Source organism: Pelophylax lessonae, assembly GCF_965119305.1.
Source record: "Pelophylax lessonae genome assembly, chromosome: 1".
NCBI classification, from domain to species: domain Eukaryota; kingdom Metazoa; phylum Chordata; class Amphibia; order Anura; family Ranidae; genus Pelophylax; species Pelophylax lessonae.
The window spans coordinates 616,264,161-616,285,966 of record NC_138768.1 but is presented as its reverse complement, the minus strand read 5'-3'; the positions used below and the strand labels follow the sequence as shown (position 1 = coordinate 616,285,966).

The window sequence follows — 21,806 nt, the reverse complement described above, 5'->3', positions numbered from 1 at the left end:
CAATTGGAATAATATATAAAAATGTGTACCACATAAATGAATTAATCAAAAAAACGTAAATGCAATATACTGATAACAAATTACAGTTTCTATTAATTACATATTTTAATATCCTTGTGCGCTATGTGAAGTCATAAATATACATTGGTGCTAAAATTATTGTGACCTCCACCTTCTCCAGTGGCCACACACTCACCTGTGCGCCACGATTTGTATATTAGAGTTTGTGTGTATTATATGCACTTTCACTTTTTATTGAAAACATTTTTGTTACATGTACACATGTTAATTGATGCAGTTTATGGATGTAATAGGAAGTCTTTTAAAGTTGCACATGCTCTTTATGTTTTTTTAAATTAATCTTGTAGATTTGCACATCTTTTTCTGGAGTGCTTCACTTAATTCTGTTTTATATGTGTATTTTGTGTCACGGGGCTTACCTTTGTTGGAGTCTGTAACGCAGAGATGTACGCTCACCCTTGCAGATATCCACAGTCCAAGGGGACCAGGTAAGAAAGCCACCTGGCCTGTGAATATGTGCACGGGGGCTTGGCAGGGACGGTGCTCCAATAAGCAGGACCGGTAGGAATACAATGGGAAGGGAATTCCAGGAATAACAGTAGTCACTGGATGACACGAGTCCGGATAAGGATCACAGGAACAACAAGGAGCGAAGGTAAGGATGGAAGCCGGAGTCAGTCTGGAACACACGCTCAGGAAATAGGAACACAGGAACAATCTGGAACAACGATCATCAACACAGGAACAAAGATCAGCAATGAACTGACATGGCTCTAGACGAGAGGCAGTGTCATATAGCTTGCTTAATTAAGCAATTAGCTTCGGGTGGTCAATAAGAGACAAGAGCATACTCAGGTGAAGTCCAGCCCCCTAGTGCTGCAGGCAATACAAGATTAACAAGACTGGATCCATATGAGCTGAACTGTGGCTCAGAGGCAGGACAACAGGACAGAATGTCAAAGTACACAAGTTCAAATCCCATGTCAGGCACTCAACGGCGGCCACGCCATGGCGAGAACCGTGACATTTTGTCATGTGTTTTGATTGAACAAATTAGTAGCAGCAGCTCTAGCAAGATTTTTTTATTTAGATTGTTGGGTTAGCACACTGCTAGTGGCTTGAATAGAGTGGGGATTGTTCGTTATAGAAGTATTTTTAACTGTATAATCTTTTAGTGGATCTGTCTTCCTTTTAGGAAACAATGGGAGCGTGGTTAAAGCATAACACTGGATTTAACTGAATTGCAAGATATAGCGACCATTTTATCTAAAATATCCATTAATACGACCCTGGTTGAATCTAACTATAAGGCCTCATACACACAGGGCTTTTTTACAGCTGCTTTTAGGAGCGTCAGACGTTTTTTTTTTTTTTTGCAGCTTAAAAACGCCCCTCCATGTTATTCTATGGCCTCATGCACGCATAGGCATTTTCAAGCTGTTAAAATAAACCAGGGCCAGTGCGTTCTAGACCAGCAGCGTTAGACTTTAAAAAACGCCTGACGCTGTTGAAGGCTGCATACATCGTTAGGCCATGTCAGACATTTTTAAGCTGTAGTAGTTGGATTTGAGGTTGGAAAATAGAAGAGGGCAGAGAAAGGCTGCTGAATGCAAATGTTGCTAAGTGGCTAAATCGTGCATTAACGCCAATACAAAACGCTTCTAGAAGCACGTTTTTACAGCTGCTTTATCCTGGCGTCAGAACTGGCTTTGCAGCTCGTTTTTTCAAACACCCTGTGTGCATGAGGTTTAAAACTTTATTTAGATGGTACATGGTCCCCATTAGGGATACTAAAATGTATCCAAAAGCATCATCCTACGGTTTTTGACAATGTGGCCAGGTAGGCATTATGTTTCATGTTTGGAAGCAGTGCCCTAAGGTAACTAGATTTTGGATTAAGCTTTTTAATCGAATCCTCTCGGTAATGGGGGTGAGCATACTATACCTAGAGTTCCAGAAGAAGCACGTTTTCCAAAATTGGATATTGAGCGCCCTAAAAACCTGAAAAGGTTAGTATCCTACATTATCCCAGCAGCCATCATTGCAGTTGTACGGAGTTGGGACCAGTCGGTGATTATGTTAAATAAAAACTAAACGGATGATGAATGATATATTTTCCTGCACTCTCAGTATTACCCAACCAAAATATACTAAAACATGGAAGCCTTCGATACAACACCTGACATTGCACTAGCAAGACCTTGGAAACACCTTTTCTATTTTCTTTCCTTTTTTCTTTTTCTTTCGGTCGCATTCTTTTTATTTCCTCTTTCTCTTTTACCACGTAGTACAAGTAAAGAATTGGTTTATCAATAATATTTTTTCGCAACACTTATGTAAAGGCTTTTTATAACCCATTTAAGACATGCTGCATAACCTCTATATTGACATACAATATATGTAAATTCTAGACACGTCTTTATTTGAATATCATATTTATCTTAAGGATTTTGTTGATGTTTATTCCTGTAAATTAAATTGCTAACTTCTATTTCTGTTGCGATTACTCTGATTATTATTAATTCCCAATTGTTAACTGGTCTCCTCTGTGAAAGGATATGTTTTTTTAACACTGTTCATATGGAAAATTGAATAAACATACTGTAATATAAAGATAAGTCTTCATATTAAATAATTTAGAGTTTGTACCCGATTATCTCTTTGAAAGCTGAACTCCAGGCATTGTCATTTTTCTAGGTTAAATGATGACCAGCATCTTTTAACCCATTTTCTCTAAAACCAGTCAGTCATGAGCTATCCCACAACTTGTGACCAGACACCAAGTCATAAGCAGCACAGTGATGAGCTCATTCCCCTGTCACTCTGCTCTCTCCTCTTATTAGCATGATCCTTGTCAGAACAAACGCTGATTGGTTCCTAGTGCTGCTTTTGCTCACACTCAGTTATGATTTACAGGAGACTGCAAAAGCATTCAGATACTTACACTGCTTGCATTAAAAAGTACATTGATTTACAGTATGTATTGATATATAAATAGCTGTATTCATTTTTATCTTTTATATGTGCCTAGATTCATAACTGTAATGTATAGGAACTACATAAACTCATTAAAGCAGTACTTTTATTGTATATATTTTCAGTGATTGTCCATGCATTGCTGGTCTGTAATGCAAGCACAGAACTGACTTGTATGAAAAATATTCAAGAGCACTTCAATCCATCCAGTTTACCTTTATTACCTCATCTCCTTACAATGTAAGTAAATGATAGGTACACTTAGTAAAAGCAGAGTCCTAAAATGGCATCAAGTCTGTCTGTTATCTTAGCATTATGTGGCTCATCAGTTACAAGAAATGCAAGCTTCTCTTTTATAGCTGTATTATTGTATGCATTTTCTTTTGTTTTGTTTTTTTGGGGGTTCTTTTGCTTGTGGTTTTTTTTTTTTGTGGTTTTTGCAAACAAGAGGGTTTTTTTTTCAGCTGCCTACTAGCACCAAGTAGAATCACCTGTTTGTTCTGCCTACTCACACCAGGTAAGTACCACTTGCTTAGGAACGAAAAGCATGACTACCAATTCCCTATGTTTGTATTTGTTCAACAAGTGAAGGCTTCTTACAGGCATTCAATGACAGTTCAAAGAAATGGGCTATTTTGTAGATGACCTTCACCGGAAAGCATGATCTGTAGAGCATGAACTTTCTGCCATGTTAAGATATTTTGCATCATTTTTCTTTTCCATCTTAATACAATTGCATTCCATTTGCATGCTCGTTTCTGGTATCCTACAAGCATATTGTGACGGAACTGCTTAGCATTAGGTGCTTCCCCCAACCAGTGCTTCCTGCCCTCCAAACTGTTCCAGCAGACCGAGAGCTAACGCCAGCCCCTTTTACCCCACGCATCATATACAGACATGATGTTGGGATGACTACCAAAGGAATTACTGTTTATTGAAACTCAGACACATACTTTATACCCCACATTTCCGTCTTGAGGATATTAGCATGACAATACAAACTTCAAACACCAATCCAACAGCTAACAGTGATCTTACTTAACCCCTTACCCTCTTGGTACTAAAACCCCCTTCCTAACCAGACCAATTTTCAGCTTTCAGTTCTCTCACATTTTGAATGACAAATCCTCAGTCATGCAACACTGTACCCATATGAATTTTACATCCTTTTTTTTCACACAAATATAACTTTCTTTTGGTGGTATTTAATCATCATTGGGTTTTTTATTTTTGCATTTTTCTTTGTTTGGTTTTAATATTTTGCAAATTTTGTAATTTTTCTTCATAAATTTTGGCCAAAAGTTATACTGCTACATATCTTTGGTAAAAATAACCAAAATAAGTATTTATTATTTGGTCTCTGTGAAGGTTATAGAGTCTACAAGCTATGGTGCCTGTCATTGAAAATGATGTACTGAAGGCCTATCTAATTTCTTGAGACCCGAACAAGCCAGGAAAATACAAATACCCCCCAAATTACCCCTTTTTGGAAAGTAGACATTCCAAGGTATTTAGTAAGAGGCACGGTGAGTTTTTTGAAGTTGTAATTTTTTTCCCACAATTTGCAAAATGAGGATTTTTTTTCCACAAAATTGTCATATTACCAGGTTATTTCTCACACACTGTATAGGCATACTTGCAACTACACCCCAAAATACATTTTGCTACTCCTCTTGAGTATGCCACACATGTGTGAGATTTTTGCACAGCCTGGCCACATACAGAGGCCCAACATCCAAGTAGCACCTCCAGGTGTTCTAGGAGCAAAAATTACACACATAATTTCTTTACAACATATCACACTTTTGAAGGCCCTGAAGCACCAGGACAATGGAAACGCCCACAAAATGACCCCATTTTGGAAAGCAAACACCCCAACACATAATTTTCGATCCATAATGCGTCTTTTGAACGTCCTTTTTTTCCACAAGTGTTTGGAAAATGTGGAAAGAAATGAAAAAGCATTTCCTTTTACACAAAGTTGTCCATTTATAAGATATTTCTAACACATTGCATGTACATAGCAAAAATGACACCCCACAATACATTCTGCTACTACTCCTGAGTATGGCAATACCCCATGTGTGAGACTTTTACACAGCCTAGCCACATACAGAGTCCCAACATCCAGGAAGCACCGTCAATTCCTGATGAGCACTGTAGTGGCATGGATGTGGCACAGATGAGCACTGATGTGGCACGGATTAGCACTGACGTTGCATGGATGTGGCACGGATTAGCACTGACATGGCATCGATATGGCACAGGTGAGCACTGACGTGGCATGGATGAGGAACTGATGAGCACTGGCATGGCATGGATGTGGCACGGATGAGCACTCATGTGGCACGGATGAGCACTCATGTGGCACGGATGAGCACTCATGTGGCACGGATGAGCACTGACGTGGCTTGTATGTGGCACGAATGAGTACTCATGTGGCATGGATGTGGCACAGATGAGCACTGACATGGCATGGATGAGCAGTGATATGACATGGATGAGCACTGAGGTGGCATGGGTGGGCACAGATGAGGCATGGATGGGCATGACTGAGGTATGTTTGAGGCACAGATCAGGCAGGGGTGAGCGATGCTGCAGCCTCCCTCCTCTCCTCTCCTCGCACGCTGTACACAGCGTTTGGAGGAGAGAACTGAACCAGACATGCGCCGGTTTGTTGACAACTGATCGCTCAGTCATTGGACAAAGCGATCACGTGGTATAGGGCCGCTGTCATTGGCCCTTTACCACGATCCGTGATGTGCCGGGTCCCTTGGACCCGGCAAACATGGACACTCCTGTGTGCGCGCCCCAAGCGCGGGAAGTGCGATTCTGGGAGGACGTCATTGTACACCCTTCTAGAATAAGCCGACCGCGCTGTAGCCGTCATTCGGCTATGGCCCGGTCGGCAAGTGGTTAACAACCTCCGAACAAATGACAGAGTGTTAGGAGAGGAGAGCCAATCAGTGGCATCTCCTCACAGGGGAGACCTGTACAGATAATCAGGGCACTGAACATCAGTGCAGCCCCAACAGTGCCCAGCAGTGATGCCAGTGTTTTCCCATCTGTGATGCCACTCTGTACCCATCAGTGACACCAATTTGTGCCCATCAGTGATGCATATCAGTGCTATCTTTTAGTGCCCATCAGTGCCGCCTATCCGTGCCACCTATTATTGCCCATTAGTGCCCACCTATCATTGCCGCCTTTCAGTGCTGCCTTTCAGTGTTCATCAGTGCTGCCTATCGGTGCCCATCAGTGCTGCATATTAGCGCCCCCTCATCTGTGCAATCTCATCAGTGACAGCGTGAGGAGAAAAGAAGAAAGACGTTAAATGGCCTCTGTTAGCGGGACATCGGTCCCAACATTGCCCACCAGTGATGCTAATTAGTGTCTACCAGTGCCACTTATCAGTGCCCATCAGTGCTGCCAATCAGTGCCAGCTAGCAGTGCCACCTTTCAATGCAACCTCATCAGTGCAGCTACATCATCGCACATCAGTGAAGGAGAAAAATTACCTGTTTGCAAAATTTTATAGCAAACTATGAAAAGTGTTAGGTTTTTTCTAAATTCTCAGTCTTTTTTTGTTAGCAAAAAATAAAAAACCCAGTACCAAAAGAAAATTCTATTTGTGTAAAATAATAGCAATTTGATAAAAAATTATAAAAATGTCATCTGGGTACAGTGTTGCATGACCATGCAGTTGTCATTCAAAGCGTGACAGTGCTGAAAGCAGAAATTGGCCTGGTCAGGAAGGGGGTATAAGTGCCCAGTAGGCAAGTGGTTAAATAATAAATATTGGATTGCAAATCCTAATTATACGCTAGAGAACATTAGGTAAATGAAGAACCCTACTAATAATATAGAGAGTGACAAGTGCATGCAGAATACATAAAATAGGCATGAAAAACACATAAATAGTGCATTAAAAATGCATGGAAAAATTTTAGGTATCTCATGTAAAGGCAAAAGATGAATGGGAAACCTCACTCATAAAATGTGTGAGGTCCCATTCAAAATGTAGCCCGATAGGAATATGTGTCTGTAAATGAAAAGTCCTATAGAACTCTTTTTTTTAGGCACAACAGCCTAAAAGTGGGACTACCTTCTTAATACCGTGGATTGATATTATATACATGATCATAGAGGTGATTACACAGCCTCCTAGTGTTCCTACCCACATATTGTATGGCACATGCACTACAGGTGATCAGATACACTAGTTGAGTGGTATTGTAGTTAGTTCTGAATTGTTATCATGGGGCACTGCACTTAACATTAAGAACTCTTAATAATAAAGCTATACATAAGTGGTTTGTAGCGTGACAGATTTATCTTGCTGTGGAGCTGCCAACAAAGTAAAAAGTAATTACTTAAAATGTCTGCGAAACACTCAAGATGCCAGGGGACTACCATCTGTATTATAAAAAAAGCTTATATTTGCATCTACCCTTCGTGTCGGTTCACACTACCGCGACTGGTCAGCCTGTAAAGTCGCGGTCCATTCTGTGCTACGGGAACCATTCTAAAAGGAGCGACTCAAGTCGCTCCGACTAAGAAAATAGTTCCTGTACTATTTCGAGGCGACATCGGAGCGACTTGCATTGACTTCCATTACGCGACTTCACAGGTCTCCCCCGAAGTCGTGCCGCGGTAGTGTGAACCGGCACTTATGATTGTATTTAAATAAAACATTGTTACATAGTTATATAGCTAATGTGGTTGAAAAAAAGACAATCCAGTTCAACCAACAGAGGAAAAAAAAAGAAAACCAGCACACTCAAATAGAAAACCTCCATATACTTTATCCAATATCCACAGTTGTTCCAGAGGAAAACAAGAAGGCAACCCCCCCCCCCCCCCCCCATAAAGCATGATCCAATTTGCTCCAGCGGTGGAAAAAATGTCTTCTTGATCCCCCAAGAGGCAACCAGATATTCCTTCGATCAACTTTACTTATAAATATTAGTATCCAGTTATACTGTATGTGCATTTAGGAAAGAATCCAAGTCTTTCTTAAAACAATCTTCTGAGTTGACCAGAACCAGCTCTTGAGGGAGTCTATTTCACAGCTCTTACTGTGAAGAAGCCTTCCTGTATTTGTAGAATAAATCTATTTTCCTCCAGATGTAAAGTGTTTTCTTGCCTCTGTAATGACCTTAAAGTGAATAACTCAACACCAAGTTCACTATATGGGCAACTTATGTATTTATACATGTTGGTCCTATCTCCTCTTAATCCCTCTTTCTCAAGAGAGAATAAATTCAGTTCCTCTAATCTTTCCTCCTAGCTGAGCTCCTCCATGCTTCTTACCAGTTTGGTTGCCCTTCTCTGCACTTTTTCCAGTTCCCCAATATTTTTTTTGTGAGCCGGTGCCCAAAACTAAACTGCTTATTCTAGATGAGGTCTTACTGATTTGTACAGGGGCAAAATGATGTTCCTCTCTCTTTAGTCTAGTCTATATCTTTTTTAACCTCTTGCCGACTAGCCGCCATAGTTTTGCGATGGCAGGTCGGCTCTGTGTAGGGTCTGGCGGCCATGATTGCCACGGGGCACCCACGATTGCGCCCTGTGGAGACAGAATGGCGGTCTGCTGTTGTAAACACAGCAGGCCGCTGCTTTGTCAGTAAAGAACACAGGGATCCTGTCCTCTTATTTAGGAACACAGGTCTCTGTGTTCATTCAGCAAGCGCATCCCCCACACAGTTAGAAAGCACCCCCTAGGGACACATTTAACCCTTTAATCACCCCTGGTGTTAACCCCTTTCCTGCCAGTGTCAGTACAGTAACAGTGCATACTCTTATTACTGATTACTGTAGTAATGTCACTGGCCCCCCCAAAAGTCTAAAAAATGTCAGTTAGGTGTCCGATCTATCCGCAGCAATGTCGCAGTCCTGCTAAAAATCGCTAATCGTCGTCATTACTAGTAAAAAAATAAATAAAGAAATAAAAATGACATATAAATCTTTCCCCTAGTTCATAGATGCGATAACTTTTGTGCAAACCAATCAATATACACTTATTGGGATTTTTTTTGTTTACCAGAAATATGTAGCAGAATACATATAGGCCTAAAATTATAAAAAGAATTGTCGCCCTTTTTTTGTTTATAGTGCAAAAATAAAAATCGCAGAGGTGATCAAATGCCACCAAAAGACAGCTCTATTTGTGGGAAAAAAAGGACTTTTTTATTTTTTATCTTTTGGGTACAGTGTCGCACGACCGTGCAATTGTCAGTTAAAATAACACAGTGCCATATCGCAAAAAATGGCCTGGTCATGAAAGGGGGTAAAACCTTCCGGTTCAGAAGTGGTTAATATAAGAAAGAATTTGGCTTGCTTTGCAAACCGCAGCTTGGCATTGCATGCTAATATTGAGTTTATAATCTACCAGAACACCCAGATCCTTCTCCACCATTGATTCCCCCCAGTTGTACTCCACCTAGTATGTATGATGCATGCATATTCTTAGCCCCCAAGTGCATAACTTTACATTTATCAACATTAAAGCTCATTTGCCACATAGTTGCCCAATGAAACAGTGCATTGAGGTCGGCTTCTAAGTTGGAGACATCCTAAAAGGATGTTATTCCACTGCATAGCTTGGCATCATCTGCAAAGACTGAAATTGTACCTTTAATCACAGACCCTATATTATTTATAAATACAGTATATTAAAAAGTAAGGGTCCCAACACTGAACCTTGAGGTACACCACTGATGACCTTAGACCATTTAGAGTATGAATCATTAACCACTACTCTCTGAATACAGTCTATTATCCAATTTTCTGTCCATTTATAGATTGATTTTTCCAAGCCAGTAGACTTTACCTTACACATTAACTGTGTGTGGGGTACTGTGTCAAATGCTTGCTTTTGCAAAATCCAAGTATACCATGTCCACAGCCACCCCTCTGTCCAAGGTTTTACTTCCCTCCTTATAAAAAGAAATCAGATTTGTCTGACAACTTTGTATTTCATGAATCCATGCTAGTATTGCTTAACATGTTTTTTTCTAGCAAAAACTCATCTATGTGGTCTTTTATTAAACTCTCCAGTATCTTCCCTACCATAGAAGTCAAATTAACAGAACTATAGTTACTTGGTAAAAACAGTTTACTTCTTTTTAAATATAGGTAACCCATTGGCCATACAACAACATTAATTTGCAATATAACATAGGGTCAGTTCACACCACATGCAGTCCAGTGCGTTATTTTCTGCATCAAAAAAACGCATGGAAAGTAGGTTATATGGTTTCCAATGGCATAGTACACACCAGTCTAGAAAGAAAAAAATAAAGAGGATGCACCCGCCTAGCGCATTACCTTTGTAAAAATGGTTTTATTAAAAAGTATATGCACATCATACTCACAAGATGACGATTCAAGCAATAAATGTGTGAATGAACCCAAATTTCCACTTGGCATGGCCTGCTGGTCAGTGACAGTCATGGAATGGATATCTCCAAAAGAAGCTGACACATTTTGAGGGGTGTCCCCTCTTCCTCAGAGCTGGATTTGGGGTGTGGGCAGCTGGTCTTTAAATAATCGTACCTCAATGACCCTGAATCACAAGCCCCTCCCACAATGGGCGGGACTATAGTGTTGAATCCCCAGATTGGATAAATGCAGTAATAATGGGACAAAGTAATCCACAAACAGAGCTCCCTATAAGGGTAGGTGCCACATCCCGGGATTCAAGCACTATAAGCAAGAGGGGGGTCCCCTAGGGGTTTGGGATTTTACCGGAACTCAGAAAATTAAAGAAAAGTATATTTCAGAAAAAGTATAATTTTTATTACATCAATAAATATATAGAGAAAAAAAATACAAGTCATAAATATTTGAGAAAGCATATATATATATAAAAAACACAGTACAGATGCACAAAACAATAGACTAGAGCAACCTGTACATCCAACGCGTTTCGGAGCTAAGTGCTCCTTCTTCAGGGGTGGTTAGGTTAGTATATTGCAGATTATTTTCTATAATGAAAACATATCATAGTATTAGAGAAGTAATTGACACAGTTTTTCAGATCAAAAAAATGATAACAGTGTTGTATACATTAGAATATGATAATCATAGGGTTGTGAACTTACATGCGCTGTACTCGTGTTGAACAGATTCTATTTGCTCTATAAAAATATATAGGGCTCCCTGGGTGTACGGGGCTAAGCGCCGCCTCTCCCTCACATATGGTAGAGGGGCGGGATGCGCAGCGAGGCGGCGTCTAGCTCACAGGCTCCCACCGGCACGGACGGATCTCTCTACGCCGAACAAGACAGCGAAGGGACCCGATGCGCATGTGCGGTGGCTCGGGGAGCCATAGATGGAATAAAGCATCGCAGCTGCGCCTGGACTCGCATATAAATATGCGGTCTCACCGTGCTGGGTCACACACACCATGTCAACACGGGAAACGACCTGTGTGTACCGATGCAAAAAAATGATCAATCGTATTGTATATCGGGAGATTGTGCAGTGCATAAGACTACTGTCAATATCAAAATGTAAAGGTTCCCATGAATCGCATGTTGGACCATTCCAACAGGTTGGTCATTATATACAAAGATATATAGCCTCTTGATTTAGGTAATATAAAGGATGGAGTCCCGAAAACATATCCAAGGCCAGCCTAAACACATAAACAGAGAAAATACATTACTAACATAACAAAAAATCACCAGGATTTTACCACAGGAAAAAAAAGGGGGGGGGATTTTTGGTTTTGTGTTCATGAATAAACAGGATATTGGTATGAATTTGGTACATACATGATATACAGTATAAGGTATATCTGTGGAACAATCTCAAGAGGTCCTGATACATTTACTCAAACAGTCAACAAATAATAAGCATAAATTAATTATTAGATATAAAATATATGTTTGAAAAAGAAAACATTTATATCTTTGAAGAAAGTATATAGAAAATATAATACATGAATAGTCAGTGGGGTACTTGGATGTATTTTTCTAGTAGTCCGACTATACATATCAGTGTAACGTATCTCTAAATGGTCAAGATAGACCTGAACAATTTTTTATATATATAGGAGGGACAGACTAACTAGGACTGAGCTTATGTTTTAATTGGAGAACCTCATTGGAGATGAATGTACCATTTTCCCAGGAAAATACACAGGCTAGGATAGAACTGTGAAGACAGATTGATGATGGCTAATTTAATTAGCTATTTTTCCATACCCCTCGAGGTGAATCCCTCTAGAAATGGTCTGAACGATAACATATCGTTCAGGCCGGGGGGTTGGGTAGCCTTTAATTGTACAATCCATCTATGTTCAGTCTGGAGGAGGGTCTTATTCCAGTCCCCTCCTCTTGAACTCGGGTGGATTCGGTCCAGTGTTAGAAATTTAATCTTGGGAAATTTTCCCCCATGTACCGTGATGGTATGTCGGCCAAGGGGGAGATCAGGGTCACAACTTTTCATGCTGAGAATGTGGCGATACGCTCGCCTCCAGAATTCAAGTTTTGTTTTGCCAATGTAGTAACAACCACATTGGTATAATAACATGTATACCACACCATAGGTGCGGCAATTAGCGAAATGTTTTGAGCGGAAATGTTGACCATTGGGTAACATCGGATTCTTGGTCGTGTACATAAACTTGCAGTACTTACAGGTACCGCACATGAAGGTGCCCCTGTATTTACAGGAGCAGTCTCCACGAGGGCCCTTAAATTCGCTTTGCACGAGTTTGTCCTTTAGTGCTGGGACCTTTTCTGAAGGTAATTTGCGGGGTGGGGGATACATAGCAACCCAATGTAGGGTCCATTGCTAAAATGTGCCAATATTTGTTTAATATCTGTCTGACCTTCAAATGTTGATCGGAGAATTTTGTACTAATCCTAGTAGTTTCTGCTTTGTTGTCTACTTTTTGAGAGGATTGGAAGAGTAGGTCCTGCCTATCTTTTTTAATTGCCTTTTTATATGCCCGCTTGAGGGAGGTTTTGGAATAACCTCTCCGCAGCAGTCTGTCCCGAAGTCCATCGGCGGCTGCTTGAAAGGTTGTAAAATCAGAGCAATTACGTCTAATGCATAGGTATTGACTGTATGGTATGGAATCGATTAGTGGCTTCGGATGAAAACTTGACGCATGTAAAATAGTATTGCCTGCCGTGGACTTTCGGTACAGACTGCTGCGGAGAGCCCCACTCTCATCTCTATGGATTGTGACGTCCATAGTGAAGAGGAGATTGAAATCATTCCTATTCATTCTTTCAATACATTGATAAAGCAAATCAAGAGGGCCCGACCAAATCAAAAAAAATGTCGTCGATGTATCGGTACCATAACAAAATATGGTCCGTGTACATCGATAACAACTCTTCAGATAGAAATGAACGCTCCCACTCCCCCAGGTACAGGTTGGCGTATGATGGGGCACAACAGGTGCCCATCGCCACCCCCTGCACCTGGAGGTAGTGGGAGCCATTGAAAGAAAAGACATTATGAAGTAGAATGAACTCCAATAGGGAGACCATAAATTCACTGTAAGCTTGATTCAAAGGGTTCTGTTGTAAGAGGATATGTTTAATGGCTGCAATACCCCTGGAGTGGGGTATTGAGTTATACAGCCCTTCTACATCTATTGTGACAAGGTGGGCCTCCACGGGGATAGTGACACCTTCAATTAGCTGCAAAAGGTGAATTGTATCACGTATGTATGAAGGTAGTACGGTAACATAGGGGCGTAGGTGTTCGTCCACTAGTCTACTCGCGTTTTCGGTGAGTGCACCACGCCCGGAGATTATCGGTCTTCCTGGTGGGTTCGTCGGGTTCACTTTACCCTCACTACGCCCGCTCTCCTTATTCATCTTTCTCCCGTCCTGTTGCGGATAAGGAGTGTATTCATTGTTCCAATTTGTATGCTGGAGTCCTGCAGACGGATCCATGTTCCTGCCGATATATATGTTTTTATAGAGCAAATAGAATCTGTTCAACACGAGTACAGCGCATGTAAGTTCACAACCCTATGATTATCATATTCTAATGTATACAACACTGTTATCATTTTTTTGATCTGAAAAACTGTGTCAATTACTTCTCTAATACTATGATATGTTTTCATTATAGAAAATAATCTGCAATATACTAACCTAACCGCCCCTGAAGAAGGAGAACTTAGCTCCGAAACGCGTTGGGTATACAGGTTGCATTAGTCTATTGTTTTGTGCATCTGTACTGTGTTTTTTATATATATGCTTGCTCAAATATTTATGACTTGTATTTTTTTTCTCTATATATTTATTGATGTAATAAAAATTATACTTTTTCTAAAATATACTTTTCTTTAATTTTCTGAGTGGCGGTAAAATCCCAAACCCTTAGGGGACCCCCCTCTTGCTTATAATGCAGTAATAATGAAACATGCATGTGAATAAAGAACAATACACAAAACACGAAAAAGGTTATTTGCCAGATAACCTATCGACAAAAAAAACCATGCTGGTATGCAAGAGAGATGCTCTATCAGAATGGTGTATGTTCCCATATATGACATATTACAAGATTTAGTAAAAATGAAAATAATAATAGTACTAGAAGCCTCCTTGTAAAAAGAGACACAATACCAGCAGAAAATTACAGGTGTCAAAAACAAATGTAAGAAAGAAATAAAGATAATTATAAATAATAATGATAATTAATAATAGATCATAGATTGATTAAAACCTGTTGTTGCTGCCCATCAACAGAGAATTCATTGCTGTGTTCCTCATCTAAATATTTCTGATTGGTTGGATCGTTTAGGAAATATGTTAAGATGGCCAAATGTGAGGGATCCCCCTGTGCCCAACAAGTGGGCAACTCACATTCTTATCTGTGGAATGCATGCCGGCCGGCTAAACGTTTAAAATGTACCAAAATTGGAATACCACAACAATTCTAATGTATGATATATAAATATAAAACGCTTAAAATGTATTTATATATATATATATATATATATATATACAGTGGGTACGGAAAGTATTCAGACCCACTTAAATTTTTCACTCTTTGTTATATTGCAGCCATTTGCTAAAATCATTTAGGTTCATTCTTCCTCATGAATGTACACATAGCACCCCATACTGTCAGAAAAACACAGAATTGTTGACATTGTTGCAGATTTATTAAAAAAGAAAAACTGAAATATCACATGGTCCTAAGTATTCAGACCCTTTGCTCAGTATTTAGTAGAAGCCCCCTTTTGATCTAATACAGCCAGGACTCTTTTTGGGAAAGATGCAACAAGTCTTTCACACCTGGATTTGGGGATCCTCTGCCATTCCTCCTTGCAGATCCTCTCCAGTTCTGTCAGGTTGGATGGTAAACATTGGTGGACAGCCATTTTTAGGTCTCTCCAGAGATACTCAATTGGATTTAAGTCAGGGATCTGGCTGGGCCATTCAAGAACAGTCACGGAGTTGTTGTGAAGCCACTCCTTCGTTATTTTAGCTGTGTGCTTAGGGTCATTATCTTGTTGGAAGGTAAACCTTCGGCCCAGTCTGAGGTCCAGAGCACTCTGGAGAAGGTTTTTTCCAGGATATCCCTGTACTTGGCCTCATTCATCTTTCCCTCGATTGCAACCAGTCGTCCTGTCCCTGCAGCTGAAAAACACCCCCACAACACGATGCTGCCACCACCATGCTTCACTGTTGGGACTGTATTGGACAGGTGATGAGCAGTGCCTGGTTTTCTCCACACATACCGCTTAGAATTAAGGCCAAAATGTTCTATTTTGGTCTCATCAGACCAGAGAATCTTATTTCTCACCATCTTGGAGTCCTTCAGGTGTTTTTAGCAAACTCCATGCGGGCTTTCATGTGTCTTACACTGAGGAGAGGCTTCCGTCGGGCCACTCTGCCATAAAGCCCCGACTGGTGGAGGGCTGCAGTGATGGTTGACTTTCTACAACTTTCTCCCATCTCCTGACTGCATCTCTGGAGCTCAGCCACAGTGATCTTTGGGTTCTTCTTTACCTCTCTCACCAAGGCTCTTCTCCCCCGATAGCTCAGTTTGGCCGGACGGCCAGCTCTAGGAAGGGTTCTGGTCATCCCAAACGTCTTCCATTTGAGGATTATGGAGGCCACTGTGCTCTTAGGAACCTTAAGTGCAGCAGAAATCTTTTTGTAACCTTGGCCAGATCTGTGCCTTGCCACAATTCTGTCTCTGAGCTCTTCAGGCAGTTCCTTTGACCTCATGATTCTCATTTGCTCTGACATGCATTGTGATCTGGAAGGTCTTATATAGACAGGTGTGTGGCTTTCCTAATCAAGTCCAATCAGTATAATCCAACACAGCTGGACTCAAATGAAGGTGTAGAACCATCTCTAGGATGATCAGAAGAAATGGAAAGCACCTGAGTTAAATATATGAGTGTCACAGCAAAGGGTCTGAATACTTAGGACCATGTGATATTTCAGTTTTTCTTTTTTAATAAATCTGCAACAATGTCAACAATTCTGTGTTTTTCTGTCAGTATGGGGTGCTATGTGTACATTCATGAGGAAGAAGAATGAACTTAAATGATTTTAGCAAACGGCTGCAATATAACAAAGAGTGAAAAATTTAAGGGGGTCTGAATACTTTCCGTACCCACTGTGTATATATATATATATATATATATATATATATACAAACTCGATTCCAAAAAATTTGGGACACTGTACAAATTGTGAATAAAAACAGAATGCAATAATGTGGAAGTTTCAAATTTCAATATTTTATTCAGAATACAACATAGATGACATCAAATGTATAATTTTAAGGGAAAAATAAGTTGATTTTAAATTTCATGGCATCAACACATCTCGAAAAAGTTGGTAAATGGCCATGTTTACCACTGTGTGGCCTCCCCTCTTCTTTTTATAACGGTCTGCAAACGCCTGGGGACTGAGGAGACACGTTGCTCAAGTTTAGGAATAGGAATGTTGTCCCATTCTTGTCTAATACAGGCTTCTAGTTGCTCAACTGTCTTAGGTCTTCTGCATCTTCTTAGGTTTGGCAAATCTTCCGCTTAATGATGCGCCAAATGTTTTCTATGGTGAAAGATCTGGACTGCAGGCTGGCCATTTCAGTACCCAGATCCTTCTTCTACGCAGCCATGATGTTGTAATTGATGCAGTATGTGGTCTGGCATTGTCATGTTGGAAAATGCAAGGTCTTCCCTGAAAGAGACGACGTCTGGGTGGGAGCATATGTTGTTCTAGAACTTGGATATACCTTTCAGCATTGATGGTGCCTTTCCAGATGTGTAAGCTGCCCATGCCACACGCACTCATGCAACCCCATACCATCAGAGATGCAGGCTTCTGAACTGAGCGCTGAGAACAACTTGGGTTGTCCTTGTCCTCTTTAGTCCGGATTACATGGCGTCCCAGTTTTCCAAAAAGAACTTCAGATTTTGATTCGTCTGACCATAGAACAGTTTTTCACAGTCAATTTTAAATGAGCCTTGGCCCAGATAAAAGGCCTGCTCTTCTGGATCATGTTTAGATATGGCTTCTTTTTTGTCTTTTTAGTCGGCAACGGCGCACGGTGGATTGTGTTCATCGACAATGTTTTCTGGAAGTATTCCTGAGCCCATGTTGGGATTTCCATTACAGTAGCATTCCTGTATGTGATGCAGTGCTGTCTAAGGGCCCGAAGATCACGGGCATCCAGTGATCCAGTGGTTTTCCGGCCTTGACCCTTACTCACAGCGATTGTTCCAGATTCTCTGAATCTTTGGATGATATTATGCACTGTAGATGATGATAACTTCAAACTCTTTGCAATTTTTCTCTGAGAAACCCCTTTCTGATATTGCTCCACTATTTTTCGCCGCAGCATTGGGGGAATTGGTGATCCTCTGCCCATCTTGACTTCTGAAAGACACTGCCACTCTAAAGGCTCTTTTTATACCCAGTCATGTTGCCAATTGACCTAATAAGTTGCAAATTGGTCCTCCAGCTGTTCTTTATATGTACATTTAACTTTTTCGGCCTCTTTTTGCTACCTGTCCCAACTATTTTGGAATGTGTAGCTCTCATGAAATCCAAAATGAGCCAATATTTGGCATGTCATTTCAAAATGTCTCACTTTCAACATTTGATATGTTATCTATATTATATTGTGAATAAAATATAAGTTTATTAGATTTGTAAATTAGTCCATTCCTTTTTTACTCACAATTTGTACAGTGTCCCAACTTTTTTGGAATTGGGTTTGTATATATATATATATATATATGTGTGTGTGTGTATGTATACATATATATATATATATATATATATGTCGGGTGCGTATCAGTGAACACAAATGCAGTATTATCCATGGGAAGGATAAGTACAGGTTTTCCTTTCCTCGATATTTCAAGGAGAAACACAATAAGGACCCCATGGGTATGAGGATTTTTTGGCATTGAAGCCATTAGCGATGAGATACCAGAGACTATGCAGAAGGGAAAGCTTTTGGATATTCACCCTGGGTAGTCTGATGCTTTAGGGATTAAAAGAAGACCTAGAAGTACATAATCTAGTCCATTATCCATTAGTCCTTTTTTATTTATTTATTTATTTTTTTATTATTATTCCTCTCTGTTATAATGCCTATATACTGGTGCTTATGAATGTTTCAGTTAGATACAGAATCTATCCGATTTATATATATATATATATATATATATATATATATATATATATATACAGTGGGTACGGAAAGTATTCAGACCCCCTTAAATTTTTCACTCTTTGTTATATTGCAGCCATTTGCTAAAATCATTTAAGTTCATTCTTCTTCCTCATGAATGTACACATAGCACCCCATACTGACAGAAAAACACAGAATTGTTGACATTGTTGCAGATTTATTAAAAAAGAAAAACTGAAATATCACATGGTCCTAAGTATTCAGACCCTTTGCTCAGTATTTAGTAGAAGCCCCCTTTTGATCTAATACAGCCAGGAGTCTTTTTGGGAAAGATGCAACAAGTCTTTCACACCTGGATTTGGGGATCCTCTGCCATTCCTCCTTGCAGATCCTCTCCAGTTCTGTTAGGTTGGATGGTAAACGTTGGTGGACAGCCATTTTTCAGAGATACTCAATTGGGTTTAAGTCAGGGCTCTGGCTGGGCCATTCAAGAACAGTCACGGAGTTGTTGTGTAGCCACTCCTTCGTTATTTTAGCTGTGTGCTTAGGGTCATTGTCTTGTTGGAAGGTAAACCTTCGGCCCAGTCTGAGGTCCAGAGCACTCTGGAGAAGGTTTTTGTCCAGGATATCCCTGTACTTGGCCGCATTCATCTTTCCCTCGATTGCAACCAGTCGTCCTGTCCCTGCAGCTGAAAAACACCCCCACAGCATGATGCTGCCACCACCATGCTTCACTGTTGGGACTGTATTGGACAGGTGATGAGCAGTGCCTGGTTTTCTCCACACATACCGCTTAGAATTAAGGCCAAAAAGTTCTATTTTGGTCTCATCAGACCAGAGAATCTTATTTCTCACCATCTTGGAGTCCTTCAGGTGTTTTTTAGCAAACTCCATGCGGGCTTTCATGTGTCTTACACTGAGGAGAGGCTTCCGTCGGGCCACTCTGCCATAAAGCCCCGACTGGTGGAGGGCTGCAGTGATGGTTGACTTTCTACAACTTTCTCCCATCTCCTGACTGCATCTCTGGAGCTCAGCCACAGTGATCTTTGGGTTCTTCTTTACCTCTCTCACCAAGGCTCTTCTCCCCCGATAGCTCAGTTTGGCCGGACGGCCAGCTCTAGGAAGGGTTCTGGTCATCCCAAACGTCTTCCATTTGAGGATTATGGAGGCCACTGTGCTCTTAGGAACCTTAAGTGCAGCAGAAATCTTTTTGTAACCTTGGCCAGATATGTGCCTTGCCACAATTCTGTCTCTGAGCTCTTCAGGCAGTTCCTTTGACCTCATGATTCTCATTTGCTCTGACATGCATTGTGATCTGGAAGGTCTTATATAGACAGGTGTGTGGCTTTACTAATCAAGTCCAATCAGTATAATCAAACACAGCTGGACTCAAATGAAGGTGTAGAACCATCTCAAGGATGATCAGAAGAAATGGAAAGCACCTGAGTTAAATATATGAGTGTCACAGCAAAGGGTCTGAATACTTAGGACCATGTGATATTTCAGTTTTTCTTTTTTAATAAATCTGCAACAATGTTAACAATTCTGTGTTTTTCTGTCAGTGTGGGGTGCTATGTGTACATTCATGAGGAAGAAGAATGAACTTAAATGATTTTAGCAAATGGCTGCAATATAACAAAGAGTGAAAAATTTAAGGGGGTCTGAATACTTTCCGTACCCACTGTATATATATATTATAATGAAATTGCAAGTGTTTTATATTTATATATCATACATTAGAATTGTTGTGGTATTCAAATTTTGGTACATTTTAAATGTTTACATCTTGACACCTGAAAAGTGTCAGCTGGCCTTTCCCAGCATATGGGACCTGTGATGATTCTATCCATTTTTTAACTAGTTGACGCCCACGCTATAGCCGAAAGACGGTTACAACACGGACCTAAATTGCCGGGAGGGCATACATTGACTTCCTCCCGTGCATGAGCGGCCTGCGCGCCCAGCTCACTCTGTGATCGGCGAGTCCGCCCCCTTATCACGTGATCAGCTGTCTGCCAATGACAGCTGATCATGTAAAGTAAACAGCAGTCGACGATCAGCTGTTTTTTTCTCCTCACACTGACAGTGTGAGGAGAAAAAAAAAACGATCCCTGGCTGCTTTCAGAGGGACATAGGTCCCGAAGAGGAGGATTATTTGTGTCCCCAGTGTCACCTACCAGTGCCCACCAGTGCCACCTACCAGTGCCCATTAGTGCCACCTACTAGTGCCCACCAGCACCACCTATCAGTGCTCCCCAGTGCCACCTATCAGTGCCCTATCATAAGTGTCACCTACCAGTGCCTATCATTGCCCATCAGTGCCACCTATTAGTGCCCATGAGTGCTGCCTATTAGTGCCCTTCAGCCTCACCTACCAGTGCCGCCCATCATTGCCCATGGGTGCCACCCATCAGTGCCACCTATCAGTGCTGCCTTATCAGTTCCTCCTTATCAGTGCCCTCCAGTGCAGCCTATCAGTGCCTACCAGCGCAGCCTATCAGTGCCTATCAAGGCCCATCAGTGCCGCCTTATCAGTGCACATCAGTAAAGGAGAAAAATTACCTGTTTGCAAAGTTTTATAACAAACTATAAAAACAGTTTTTTTTGTTTTTTTTTCAAATTTTTTTTGTTTGTTCAGCAAAAAATAAAAACCACAGTAGTGATTAAATACCACCAAAAGAAAGCTCTATTTGTTTGAAAAAAAGTTTATAAAAATGTTATTTGGGTTCGGTGTTGCATGACGGCGCAATTGTCATTCAAAGTGCAACAGTGCTGAAAGCTGAAAATTGGCGTGGGCAGGAGGGGTGTTTAAGTGCCCTGTAGGCAAGTGGTTAAACATTTTTTCTTTTTAATCCAGCACTCCCAATTACTTTTTTACCCTTTCGTGCATGATGTTTGTGGACAATATATTGCATTTCTGGTGTCCTCTGGGGTTTGTGAAGGGCCGGAAATGTCATGTGCAGTTCACAGCGGCTGGCGTCCTTCCGCTTTCCTTTCGGCCGAAAGGCAATGACGAGAGTGGGTCTTACCGGAAGTGACGGATGCGGTCCATTTGGGCTGACGTCCTTCCAGTTTCCTGACTCTCGTCGAAGTGTCGATGACGTGAGCGAGCGTCACCGGACTTGACGCATTTAGACCACCAGGCCGGCTCTTGGTACGAATGACAT

At 40.9% G+C, this 21,806-nt stretch overlaps 1 protein-coding gene across 1 annotated transcript in view; it reads left to right on the top strand.

Moving 5' to 3' along the window:
• The window catches only part of ZGRF1 (zinc finger GRF-type containing 1), a 212,633-nt gene that overhangs the window by 104,103 nt on the left and 86,724 nt on the right, over nt 1-21,806 (top strand). Inside the window, exon 17 of the mRNA XM_082254282.1 lies at nt 3,123-3,237. Coding sequence (XP_082110408.1) covers nt 3,123-3,237 — 115 coding nt within the window. The remainder of the gene's footprint in view (nt 1-3,122; nt 3,238-21,806) is intronic.